The following is a 13,554-nucleotide window of genomic DNA, read 5'->3' as shown; positions in this document are numbered from 1 at the left end:
TTAAAAATCAAAAGTTGTAGTCATTTCCGTTGAAACAGGAAGTGACCGAAAACAATTGAATACGTCAATCAATCCTAATTTATGTCATTTACTAACAGCAAATCTCGATTTTTTATCTGAAAAATAAAAAAGTTATAGGAGGGAGCTTTTGAGACCCACCCGGTATGAGTGTCATATACCGGGTGCGTCGGTATATGGCACAGAGTGAAATTTAAAATGCTGTTTTTTTAATTAAAAATGTCAAAAGTTGACATATGATATGACGGATATGACATTGTAAAATACCAAGGGTGTCATTTAAAAATAAAAATAGAAACAATTGAGTACATCAATCTCGACATCAATCAATTCGAGGATTTTATACTAACATACGAAATGTCGTTTTTATATCTAAAAGAATAAAAAAGTTATAGGGATGAGCTCCTTTTGAAAAGCACCCGGTATAGTCACTTTTGAAATTACTGAAAATTGCATAGTCTACCGATATTGATAATGTTTTAAGCAATGTGTAGCCAAGTTATTTGACTTTTTAACCACTTTATAATTTAAAAATTAAAATTTTCATCTCTCTATTATACGAGGTAAAATAAAATATGGTTATTTGAGTAAAACATCCTATGGAATAGTTAATAAATTAAATGTAGGAATTTAAAAACCACTTTATAATCAAGATTATATTTCGATAGTTTATTTTATTGGAGATCTTTTCAAGAAGACAGTAATTATTTACAACAATTTTGAGAGGTTATGACTTTAATTTAAAAAAGTCAAATAACTTAGCTACGCATTGCTGAAAAAATCATCAAAATTGGCCTATTGCAAAATACATTGAATTTTAAAATTCATGAAAATTATCAGCCCGTCCATTTTTAACAAACGCCTCAGTGTTTAATAATAAAAATGTGCTGGATTTAAACTCCGTTTTCTAGAATTAGCTAACAATATTGCAGTGCCTGTATGAGACGTATGCTAGAATAGAGATGACATACTTATACATCTACAAATACCTGTCATTTATAGCGCATATCGTCACAGTCCTGTTCTGTCTATCTTTGAACGGTTCCGACAAATTATAAGTTTTTATTTTCATTACATTTAAACATAAAGCATTAAAAGGCCGCATTTTTCAGACTTTCCGCTGAATAATTAAAATCACTAAAAACGTCCACGTATCGATATATTCGTAATTAACAATCTTTCTTATATGAAACGATTGCACCCGTTATATTATCGAAGTGATACTATATTTTCCAATAAACATTTGGATAAAGATATTATGTTGCATTACATTTTAAACATCTATTTCACAAATCATAATTATCAATTTTCAGTGTAAAGATTATCCTATTTTATTTTATATTATTTACTTAAGAAAACTTAATACTTACTTTGTTTTTAGAAGATATCGTATTAACATGATAATAATTTTTTATGTAGTTGTTAGAAACAGAGTTGTTAGATTAACAACTCTGTTTTATTATTTGGGCACTTAGCCTGTTTCTTATGTATGGTCTTCAATTAGAAATAATGTTACCTATCCAGCCTTTATTCAGTTTTATATTTATTAAAAAGACTATTATCAACATTACCAAGAGACAAGGCCCTGGAACGTTGACGTAAACATCTGGTGACGTCAACAACTGAAGTCAATCTCTAAAGCAGATTTGATATTTGGAGTATAAAATATCGATTTGTAAATATTTTTTTCACTCAGCTGATATATTTCGAAGTTTTTCGATTTGACTTTTTCAAAATATATTATCTCACATATTATACAAAATAAGTTCGAAAAAATAAAAAGGGGATTGATTTTCTTTCAAGATGAAGGGAAGATTTTCATATAAAATGGTTCGATTTGGCGTTTTCCTACAAAGTGATTTGATTATGTAGAGTTAAAAGAGAAATATACACATAGGTATCTATTTTTTTTCCATGTATAGTTCATTTCAGCTGATATACTTTTATCAACATCATCATCATCATTCTCTTCATCAACGCTTATTCATCATCATCAACGCTTATTCAACCATTTCCAATTATGGTGTGCCCTTCATCATATGTTTAGGTACACTCTTTGTAGTTGGGCCCATTGTTGGCGGCCCAACATACGGCTACTATATGCGGGCCCAAGTTATCCCTACTAATTTCCTAATATCATGGTCCCATCTCAGGTTCGATCTTTCTCCAGGTCTATTAAATACTCGTGGGCACCTTGCTGTAATTTTTGTGGTTCATCTGTCCGTCTCTCTTGCCAGATGTCCTGCCCATTGCCACTTGAGGGATTTGATTTTGTGGATGACATCCATTATATTACGGTCTTTCTTGGTTATTACCAGCATATTTCGTTCCATTGCATTGAGCGTTGTGTGCCGACCTGCAATTTTCTTATAATGCTCGTTTTAAGAATCCAGGTTTCGCATGCATAGGTCATGACTGGTAGTACACATTGGTCGAATGTTTTGTTCTTTAGATAAAGTGGCATTCTAGATTTGAATTTCTTCCAAGTATTCCATGCTGACTGAATTCTTCGGTTGATTTCTGGTAGAAGAGATCCAGAGCTGTGTATTAGTTGTCCCAAATAACCAGGGTGGCGCACCTCATTCGCCTCGGCTGATTATACGAAAACGCAAAGATGTAGAAACACAATATTTTATGAGTATATGTGGGGAGGTAATGTGCACAATTTAAAATTATTTTGAAATGTACAGGATGTTTCAGAACTAAGATCCATACCAAAGTTATATTTTTTCTTATGGAACACCAAGTATTTTATTTCATTTTTGGATTCTTGGGCCCAAAAAAAGGTATTTATTCTAAGGATTAAATATGTTTAAAATCTTTGGTTTTTGAAATATTTAAAGATATTTAAATTTGCATACTACAATAGAATAGATTATTAACACCCTGTACATTACTTTTCAGAATTAATTCTTGTGCTGAGTTTAAAGGCAGAGAAATAAACTTTACAGAAAAATATTATTCCTTCCTTAAATATATACAGGGGTATCAAAAATTGCTGGTCTATTTTAAATATTTATTTTACATAAAAACTTCGTTATTTCAAATGCAATACTATGTATTTTTTAAACAAGTCGAAGCATATTTAAATGCTCTTTCAAACTATATTAGGGTTTCCTATACCTATCTGGCTCAGATTTTGAATAAAAAGCGGTTTTCAATAAAATTGTAATCAAGATGGCTAGTGCTGTCATGGCAAGTTTCTAGTGACAGTTAGTAGCTATTTTCGAAATCAAAATTAGTTTATGGACTTATTTAAATTTATACCAGTTTACTTTTATTTAATTTACCTACAATAGTTTAATAAATAATATTTATTAAGTATGTGTATATTATTCTACCAAGAAAAACGAAGAAGTAGTTCTTTGAATTATTTTACGATGACTTGTAGATATATGGATTTTTCTATATGTAAATAGCTAATTACGGCAAATTCATTTTATTCACTTCCAAAGACAGGTTTCTAATAGTTTTTTTATAAACCACATTACCAGCTCTGCGAAATAGGACAAGAAGTTTTTCAAAAAAACGCTTATCAGAAAGATTCCTATTTGGATATCTTTGAGCATAAGCCCTTGAGGCCAAGAAGCAATTTTCCTCACAAAATAATATCACTAGTAACATATCTATTCGTTCCGCCAGCAGATACTGCTTTATTTTTCTTGATAAAATAATTAATACTTACTTATTAAACTAATTGTAGGTAAATTTAAGTAAACTGTTATAAATTATAAATAATAATGCCCATAAACTAATGTCGACTTTAAAAATAGTTACTGTCACTAGAAAATTGCCATGGCGACACCAGCCATCTTGATTGCAATTTTATTTAAAAATCGCTTTTTATTCAAAATCTGAGCCAGATAGGTATAGGAAACCCTAATATAGTTTATAAGAGCATTTGAATCTGCTTCGATTTCTTTAAAAAAATACAGGGTGTTGTATTTGAAATAACGAAGTTTTTATATAAAATATATCCTTAAAATAGATCAGCAACTTTTGATAGTCCTGTATAAATTTAAGGAACCAATACCATTTTTCTATAAAGTTTATTTCTCTACCTTTAAACTCAGCACAAGAATTAATTCTGAAAAGTAATGTACAGGTTGTTAATAATTTATTCTATTGTAGCATGCAAATTTAAATATCTTTAAATATCAAAATAAAAACACTAAATCACCACAATACACCAAAACACTTTTACTTTTACACTGGACGCGCGTTTCGCTAACCATGTTAGCATCATCAGCAGATGATTATAAACTCATAAACAGTTTATATATATTATTAGTATTGTGGTGATTTAGTGTTTTTATTTTGCTGTTTAACACCAAAGGTTCCAACCCTCAAATGTAATCTTTAAATATCTCAAAAACTAAAGATTTTAAACATATTTAACCCTTATAATAAATGCCTTTTTTGGGCCCAAGAATCCAAAAATTAAATAAAATACCGGGTGTTCCATAAGAAAAAATATAACTTTGATATGGATCTTAGTTCTGAAACACCCTGTATATTTCAAAATAATTTTAAATTGTGCACATTCTCCCCACATATACTCATAAAATATTTTGTTTCTACATCTTTCCGTTTTCGTATAATCAACCGAGGCGAATGATGTGCGCCACCCTGTATGTATACTTCTACTATTTCCAGTTTTGTGTTATTTATTAGAATGGTTTTTCTTTCCCCTAGTTCGTTATACGTTACTTTAGTTTTTGCTAAATTCGTTTTGAGACCTACTTTATTACTGGCTGTATTTAATTTCTTAATTTTTGTTTGAAGTTCTTATGACTATTGGCTATTAGGACTATGCCATCAGCGAAGCTCAGATAGTTAAAATATTCTCTATTTTTAAGCCTTTGTTGGTCCAGTCTAGTTGACGTAAGATTTCTTCTAGTGTTGCTGTAAACAGCTTTGGAGATATTGTTTCTCCCTGCCATAGTCTTTTGCCAGTTGGGAACTCTACTTGTTTTATATATCATTACATTTGCTTTGGCTTCTTTGTATATATTGTCGAGAGTCTCTATGTAAGGTCTGTCAATACCTGGATTCGCTAGGGCTTCTATTATTGCCTTAGGATATATCGAGTCGAAAGCCTTCCCAAAGTCTATAAGTAGTATAGGCTTATTGCTCTATAATTTCTGATGTCTTCTTTGCTGTCTTTCTTATGAAGTTTACACTTTTATGGTCTTCTTTAAATATCGGTAAATTACTCTTGGTTTCTTGATTGTACATATATCAACAATGTAGATTCATGGCTGATTTGATTAGGGTTCATTGGTTCTTCAAAAAATATATGTAGTATGGGACAACTTATAACGGGGAAGCCAAGAGACCCTAACTTTGAATCAAGAGATACATCAGTTATTCGTATCAACAGGAGAAATTACGCAATCTCCAGGCTCTTGAAAACTTTTTTGTTTCATAGACATTATATTTCTTTAAATAGATATGTCGAGACGAAATAAAAAGTAAGTCAAGAGCACTTTCAATTCAAATTTGTTTAATAATAGCATTATTGATATTAATCCGACACCCCAAAACTTACCTTTCGTTTTTTGAACATCCTGCTTCAAATCCACTTCTGCACCTGTTGGCGTTTGACAGGCTATACGTTCTTCTTTTCTTCTTCTTGAGGCACAGCACGTTGGCCGTCAACATTTTGACGTAATTTTTAATCAGAACGAACCCGATAACTTATTGGATGCACTTAAACCAAGCCATAACAAAAAATGATTAAACTCGCGTTTGTCCGATGACTTGCAAAACAGTTTTCTATGTTAAAACTCGATTTTTATGGTAGAAATAGCACGTCGTTATCCATACGAAGACAGACGCGTGGTCATTTTTCAAAGGCAGTCAAGGCGTACCGCTTTACGCTCGGCATTATCTAATTATTTTCCTTTTTAATTGTCGCTGATTGGTTCGCTTGGCTCATCCATCAATCGATGCGAACGTTACGACGATCATCTGGAATGAAAAGAAACCAAATTAGAATCTTAATTACCTTCTTATTTCTAATAAATATGATTAATGCGTGTTAATGCAATAATAAATGCAAAGTTGATTTTTTGTTTGAAATATCACAACTATACCGGGTGCGTCTCAAAAGTAGCTCGCCCCTATAACTTTTTAATTTTTTCATATTATAGAACTAGATTTGGTATTATATTATATTATGACATAAATTAATCCCAATTTGATTGGCGTATTTAATTGTTTTGGTCACTTCCTGTTTCACTGAAAATGACTACTTTTCATTTTTAAATGGCACCCTCAGTATTTTGTTACTTTATTCGATAGAAAATGACACTCTAAATAGAATGACATATCATATGTCAACTTTTGACATTTTCGAATATGGTTTGTTTGAAATTGCAATATGCGGTTCATAACCACAATTTGACTCGAAATATTAAGTATGTGGTACCAAATTATTCGTAAAAAAATGTTTATTCCAAATATGCTAATGAGCCACCCTCGTTCCATTTGAAAAAATTGAGATATGATTAAAAATACGATTTGGGCATCTTTAAACCGGCCAGGACAAGACACGAAAAACATTAGATGATCAAATCTATTTTTTAGACCTAGACTCCTTGATTAAAAATTCATGTTTTTAACACAGCCATGGCACTCTAGATTAAAATGTAAAATACAATTTTGTTTCAAGCAAAAGTGTCAAATGTTGACATATGATATTGTCATTCTATTCAGAATGACTCTATCGAAATTTAAAAATCAAAAGTTATTGTCATTTCCGGTGAAACAGAAAGTGACCAAAAATAATTAAATACGTCAATCAATCCTATATAATTTATGTCATATACTAACATACCAAATTCTGCTTTTTTACCTAAAAAAACATAAAAAAGTTATACGGGTGAGCCACTTATGAGACGCACCCGGTATACAATATTTAGAAAGTGAAGTTTTTTTTAATGTATCTAAGTTCTATCATATAATACAGTAGAATCTCTATTATATCAAATATATTGTTCTTTTTATTACTTGCACTTATCATTTTATGTATATTTTAGCTGTAATAAAATTTTGTTTTATGATAATATAAACTAAATTATTCGATCTACCATCGTTTAACTCACAGGACAATCCATAAATAACAGAATAATTTGATACTCAAACATGTTGTTATCATCTGTAAAACATTTATTATATAAAACTAGTGTTTTCTGTAAAATACAACTCTTTATACACCATTAAACTATTTGTCAGCCAGAAATTTAGTGTATAACCTATTTTTGTTAAATATTATTTGTTTATAGGCAACTTAAAAAATAGAAACCTTTAAATTAACATTTTAAATACGTAATATTAGTGAAATCGTTTAAGATTTATGGACCGGGTCACACTATCCATTACACAGTGACAGTTGTGCCTGTCATTTTAATTCACAAGTCTAGTTTTCCGTTAAAAAAAATAGTTTATATTAAATTGTGTTATTTTAACAAATACTATTGTATTTGAATCATAGACAAATAAATAAAAAGAGACTGACAAACCTCATGGTAAAGAGTGGGACCGCGTTTCCGTAGCGCAACTCAGAATAACAATTTTGAAATCAATTAGCAGGACCATGGCAGGACGTACGTCTTTATTGGTATCTTTCTTTATTATGTGTGCTTTATGTGAAAAAAAAGAGATAGGTATAAAACGTATCATAAGACATTATCGCGCACATTCTGGCTGGCGGAAAATTTAAATTAGCCATTATTAGTAGTATTCTTTCATTCTGAAACTGAAAATTTTCACTTAAACTGATTTATTCCCTATACCACGTAAAGGGAACGTGGTGTAGGAAATAAATCAGTTCAAGTGAAAATTTGCAGTTTCTCTCAGAACGAAAGAATACTACTATTATAAGGGAAATTATAAAAAAAGCAAAAATTGTACTGTTTTATAAACATATTTATTTATACATAAAAATAAATAAACTTTTTATAATACAATAACAAAAAATATTAGTGTTTAACTGGACGCCATTTTTTTCGATCATACGGTAGTATTTAGTAGTGATGGGAATACCGGTTCCGCACGAGTCGCGTTACAGTAACGACCGTTCCAGAAAAATACCGCGACAAAATACCGGTATTTTGTAATCGAGGTTCCGACTTCCACAATGTCGCGGTCCTCGATTATGCAGTATTTCTGGCATTAGTTATCTACTCCCAACCAGTGTTTTCAGGTTCTTACAATAATTGTACCAGCTGTTACAACCATTCGTGCCATGAACTTAGATAATGAACTTAATATAACGCCTATGGAGAGTGGCGTTTACTTTATAGAAAATGGCCCTATATTTTTTAAAATTTTTGATGCTGAGATATACAAAAATAAAATAAGTTAGTTAAACTATAGTTAGTTGCTTGCGAAATTGATTACCTGTCGCTATAATGCTTTTGTTCATTATGTTGCGGGAAGTAGCATTATATTTTAATTTTTAAAGAAATATCAAGGAAGACGTATTGTCTTTAACGGCTCATATTTATGTGTATTGCACCATAATATATTTAATCAAGAACAAAGTCCAAACCACTGTCAAAAAAATTATTTATTGGTGACCGGTTTCAGCAATTCCAGCCATGATTAGACCTTAAAAATAGATATAAACAATAAAACTTTATAAATGCAAATAACGTTTTTATTTTATTTGCTTTTACGTTTCATCTTTCTAACAACGCTATTTTATACCATGCCTAGTACATACCAAAAATCGCTATTTCGAAAATAACGTAGCGACGGGAGCACCAATGCCAGTAGTAACCGACCAAATCGCGACAGGCGAAAACGAAACCCTAGGAGCGCTCCAGCGACTGTTGGAACGAAGCACGTCGCCGCCGAGGTCGAGCGTCGATAATCAGTTACTGCAGTTACTTCTGTTCGCGACAGGGAACTACATCTCTAGAAGCGCGACGGCTGGAGTGAACACGTCCCGATCGAGATCGGGCGGCGCTACGGACTTACGGACATACCAGTTCCAGACACTAATGTTGGCGACCGACGATATCGCGACGGCTGAAGCTAAACATGTTACTATGCGGTTACTACGGTTCGAGCTAACTTCAAGAGCGATTATAAATAATTTATTTGCAAATTATAAATAATTTATAATTTTTTCGTCATTATGATAGTCGTTTTTCAATAACAGGTTTCTCATTCGTTGTGGAGGGCGACACGACGTTACAAAAAAATACCGCTACAAAATCGCGTTACTTAAATACCGACATATCACTAGTATTTAGAAAAACTTTACATACATAAATAAAGCCATAATTTATTTTACGACGAAGTCCAAATTTTGTCCGGATTTCAGAGCTCACTTGTCTGGAATTCCGAAAAACTTTCATATAGAATACCTATGTAAGTCTGCCACATTACCTAAAAATTTAAATTCAATGCTTTTATTGTAATTGCGTACCTATATATCCAAATATATTAAAATAAAACGCCAATTTTATTCTTACGTATCGTTTTCATATTCTTCCTTTGCTTTTTTCATATCTTCCTTTTATCTCTCTTTATACACTCACCGGCACGAAAAATGGGCACCTTAAAATTTTTATATATTTTAAAATTTTAATTGTGTTCGGGTGGACCGACTTTGATAATCCTTTAAGCAATTTGTAGCTAAATTATTTGACTATTTGTAACTTAAAAATGAAAGTTTCCATATGTCAATTATACGATGGAACACAAAATGTTGTTAAAAATGCAAGAAATCTGAAAATCAGCAAGGCGCATCTTTTCTAGATAGTTTATTTTTTGGTTGATCTCGATTATTTTTTGGTTGGTCGATCTTTTTCGTTGATCTCTTGAAAGTACAGTGTACAGTGATAAAGTAAACTTTCTCGAAACAAGTTCATATGCTAGACATTCAGGAACCTTCGTATGAGAACTTCGAATCAAGACGATCGATTTTTTGTAAGTTTGTCGCTAAGAAACAACCGCGCCGCGCCGGCGCCGTTTGCCAGCTTTTCAAATTTGTAATGTATTGCCACCTTGCACCAAAAACGTACATGTAAGTGAACGGATTGCAAGAAGAAGATTAAACGAAGCAAGTCTTATGACAAGAAAGCCTGCTTCGGGACCGCAACTGACTAGGTCCGTTGACTAGGACCAAAAGCGGAGGTATATGGTTTTAATGTAAAAATTACGAAAAAATGTTAATGTCTTCTTTAAAAGCGAATATTTAAAACAAAAATGAATCTATTGAGATAAATCAAAAAACATACTATCGAGAAAAAACGTACCTAGACGATAAAATAATTTTTAAATTTCTTGCTGTCTCAGCGTATTCCACAGGGTGTTCCAAACTTTCACCAAAGTAACAACATTTTGTTTTCCCTAGTATAATTGACAAATGGAAACTTTCATTTTTAATTTAGGAAGAGATACTAAAAAGTAATAATAATTTAGTGCATATTGCTTAGAAATTAACTAAGATCGGCCAACTAGAACAAAATATATAAAATTTTAAAATACATGAAAATTTTAAGGTGCCCGTTTTTCGTGCCGGTGAGTGTATAATATAATGCAATCTAACAAGTATCGGAAAGTGATATAAAAATGGAATCCTGCATGTGCTGGCAAATAAATGCATATATATTCATAGCTGAGGTCGTTTCGAGTCGCTGAATGTCAAGCCATTTTATTTAAGTTGCGAACCACTGCTGCCAACCTTGGAAATTAATAACATACCCTGCTACTTCTACTTCTGCTGCGAATTCAGCGTTCTGCTAAGCTGAAATTACATCGCAAACCTACAAGTTACGTGCCGGTTTGATTTATACGTGGATATTTTTATGTGCGTAATAAATTTAACTGTGATAGTAAACTATTCTTCGAGGGTCCAGGAAAAGCTCTGTAGCAAAGATATGAAAATATAAAAGGCAGACATTGTTATTGTCGGCTTCAAAAAGAAAAAAACACTATTTTTAAAAGTTTTAAATGTTTATTAACCGTCTATTCATTTTGATATTTGTTAGATTCATGAAAATATTGCTAAAAACCTAAAATATAAATTTTATCCATTCTTCTGCTCTTTCTTCTACCTTATGCATACCCAACACGTAGGGGACCCTTATGTATTATTTGGATCACAAGAATTTTATTCTCTTTCTCTAAACCAGTCTCTAATTTTTTGATATCTAATGACAACAACAATTATAAAATCGATTGATTGCAATCATTCCAGATGATTCAGACAATCATCACTACAAGTCACAAGTCTACAAGTCACTACAACTACAAGTCATTTGCACTACAAAACCGAGAAAAACACTTCCACGTCACTTCACTGATGTTACTAAGTTATTTGGTTCGGCCTGGGATAACCAGGCGGACTAGACGACCCGTTGAGAGTAGTGATGTGTCGGTATTTGAGTAACGCGATTTTGGAGCGGTATTTTTTTGAAACGTCATGTCGAGCTCTACAACGAATCAGAAACCTGTTACTGAAGAACGACGACAAAATTATGAATTATTTATAATTTGCAAATAAATTATTTATAATCGTTCTTGAAGTTAGCTCGAACAGTAGTAACCACATAGCGACGTGTTTATCTCCAGCAGTCGTAATTTCGTTGGTCGCCAACAGTAGTAACTGGAACTGGTATGTACGTAGTGTCACGCGTATTCGCTCCAGCCGTCGCGCTCCTAGAGCCGTAGTTCCACCTGTCGCGAACAGAAGCAACTGGTAACTGCTGTAACTGATTATCGACGTTCGACCTCGGCCGCGGCGGTGACGTTCTTCGCTCCAGCCATCACGCTCCTAGAATCGTAGTTCCGTCTGTCGCGAACAGAAGTAACTGATCCCTGCTGTAATTGATTATCAACGCTCGACCTCGACGGCGACGTACTTCGTTCCAGCAGTCGCTGGAGCGCTGCTAGGGTTCCGGTTTTGCCTGTCGGGATTTGGTCGGTTACTATTGGCGTTGGTGCTCCCGTCGCTACGTTACTTTCGAAATAGCGATTTTTGGTATGTATACTAGGCATTGTATAAAATAGCGTGTGTTTGAAAGATGAAACGCAAATAAAATAAAATAAAAATATTTTATATGCTTTTATACATTTATATAGTTTGATTTATTTATAAGGTGCCCGGTGGCGTAGAGGTACAGGCTCTCGTCTACCAATCTCAAGGTAGTGGGTTCGATTCCCACACCCGGCATTGCATCAGCCGACTATTTTTATTAAAATAAAAATAGTTTGGGTACCTAGGTCGACTCAGCCTATGAGTACTTGGGATTCACAATCCTTAGGTAATAATAGGCGGTTGAAGCGTTGTGTTAGCCACATTACCCTCCTTGTATACCGAACGGCTCTAGTATGGCAAGCTGTACCTTGCTACTCCCAAGGCGTTAAACCCTATATACCGGAGCTATTATTATTATTATACATTTATATAAGTTTTTATTGACAAAAGCCAGTATCTGGGACGGTTTTATAGAGGGTAATTCTCCATCTCCAATATCAGCTGTATCTAAGTTTATGGCACAAATGATTGTCACAGCTAATAGAATGGTAAGAACGTGACGACACTGGTTGGAAGTAGGTAGGTACTAATGCCAAAAATACTGCATAAGCGTGACACTTTGGAACTCGGAACCTTGGTTACAAGATCGCGGTATTTTTCTGGAACGGTCGCTATTGTAACGCGACTCATGTTGAACCGGTATTCCCATCACTAGTTGAGAGTAGATCTCAGCGGATCAGGGGTACAGAGATACTTACAACTGCTCCAACAAAGGATTTGCTCCAGAGGAAACAAAATCAAAAACAGTCCTCGAAAAAGGAGAGAGTAAAGGAACCAAGAAACAGTCTGACGCATCTCCACCAAACGACAAGAAAGGGGACAAGAATATATCATCTCTGCTCCGACAAGAAGAGAAAAAAAAAGCCAGGATGAAAAGCCGTCCAACACCGAGAGGCAAACAAGGTGTAACAACCTGTATCACCAGCTTTGTCAGAGTTCCAGTCTAAGAACATCGAATTGGCGAGTCATAAACTCGAGGGAGGAAGGCCTTGGTCAGGTCCTCACAATATGAATTAACTTAAAGTCCAAGGAGGTAATATAGAAAGAGAGATATCTCCTCTATTATAGATTCGGAACAACACTATATATCAGGTCTGAGGAGAGACAAAGTTAAAGAGGTGGAGAAAATGGAAACAGATTCTACAGCCTCCACCTTAAGAGTACCTACCTCAACCGGAGACAAGTTCCTCGACTGTGAAGGGCACGAAGGGCTAAACTCCAACCGTGGAAAAATGCATACTCTCGTAGGAAGTAGATATCCACTGCTCGGAGGAAGAACATCTGTTGTCGGAGAAGGACGGAAAATATCCTGTCCCCCTACCTCAGCAAATTCCCATGTATGACGAGTTATAACTCAAGAAAGGGGGACACAATAGATCTTTAAGGTCGGGATGATTAACCCTCCACCCACCCATTCTACATTCTAGAAGTTAGCTGGGTCAGCTAGTAATAAATATTAAATAATATTAGTTTTATAT

The 13,554-nt window shown here is 33.6% G+C and overlaps 1 protein-coding gene across 3 annotated transcripts in view; it reads right to left on the bottom strand.

Annotated features, from left to right (window-relative positions):
• The window catches only part of LOC115889505 (cordon-bleu protein-like 1), a 494,950-nt gene that overhangs the window by 389,262 nt on the left and 92,134 nt on the right, over positions 1-13,554 (bottom strand). For all 3 annotated transcript variants that reach the window (XM_030909519.1, XM_030909520.1, XM_030909523.1), the window contains exon 2: positions 5,570-5,991. In XM_030909519.1, coding sequence (XP_030765379.1) covers positions 5,570-5,682 — 113 coding nt within the window. In that variant the 5' untranslated portion in view covers positions 5,683-5,991. The remainder of the gene's footprint in view (positions 1-5,569; positions 5,992-13,554) is intronic.

The sequence above is a fragment of the Sitophilus oryzae genome, unplaced genomic scaffold (assembly GCF_002938485.1).
Source record: "Sitophilus oryzae breed Bouriz unplaced genomic scaffold, Soryzae_2.0 scaffold_815_pilon_pilon, whole genome shotgun sequence".
NCBI lineage: Eukaryota > Metazoa > Arthropoda > Insecta > Coleoptera > Curculionidae > Sitophilus > Sitophilus oryzae.
This window is presented reverse-complemented; position numbering and strand designations above follow the sequence as displayed.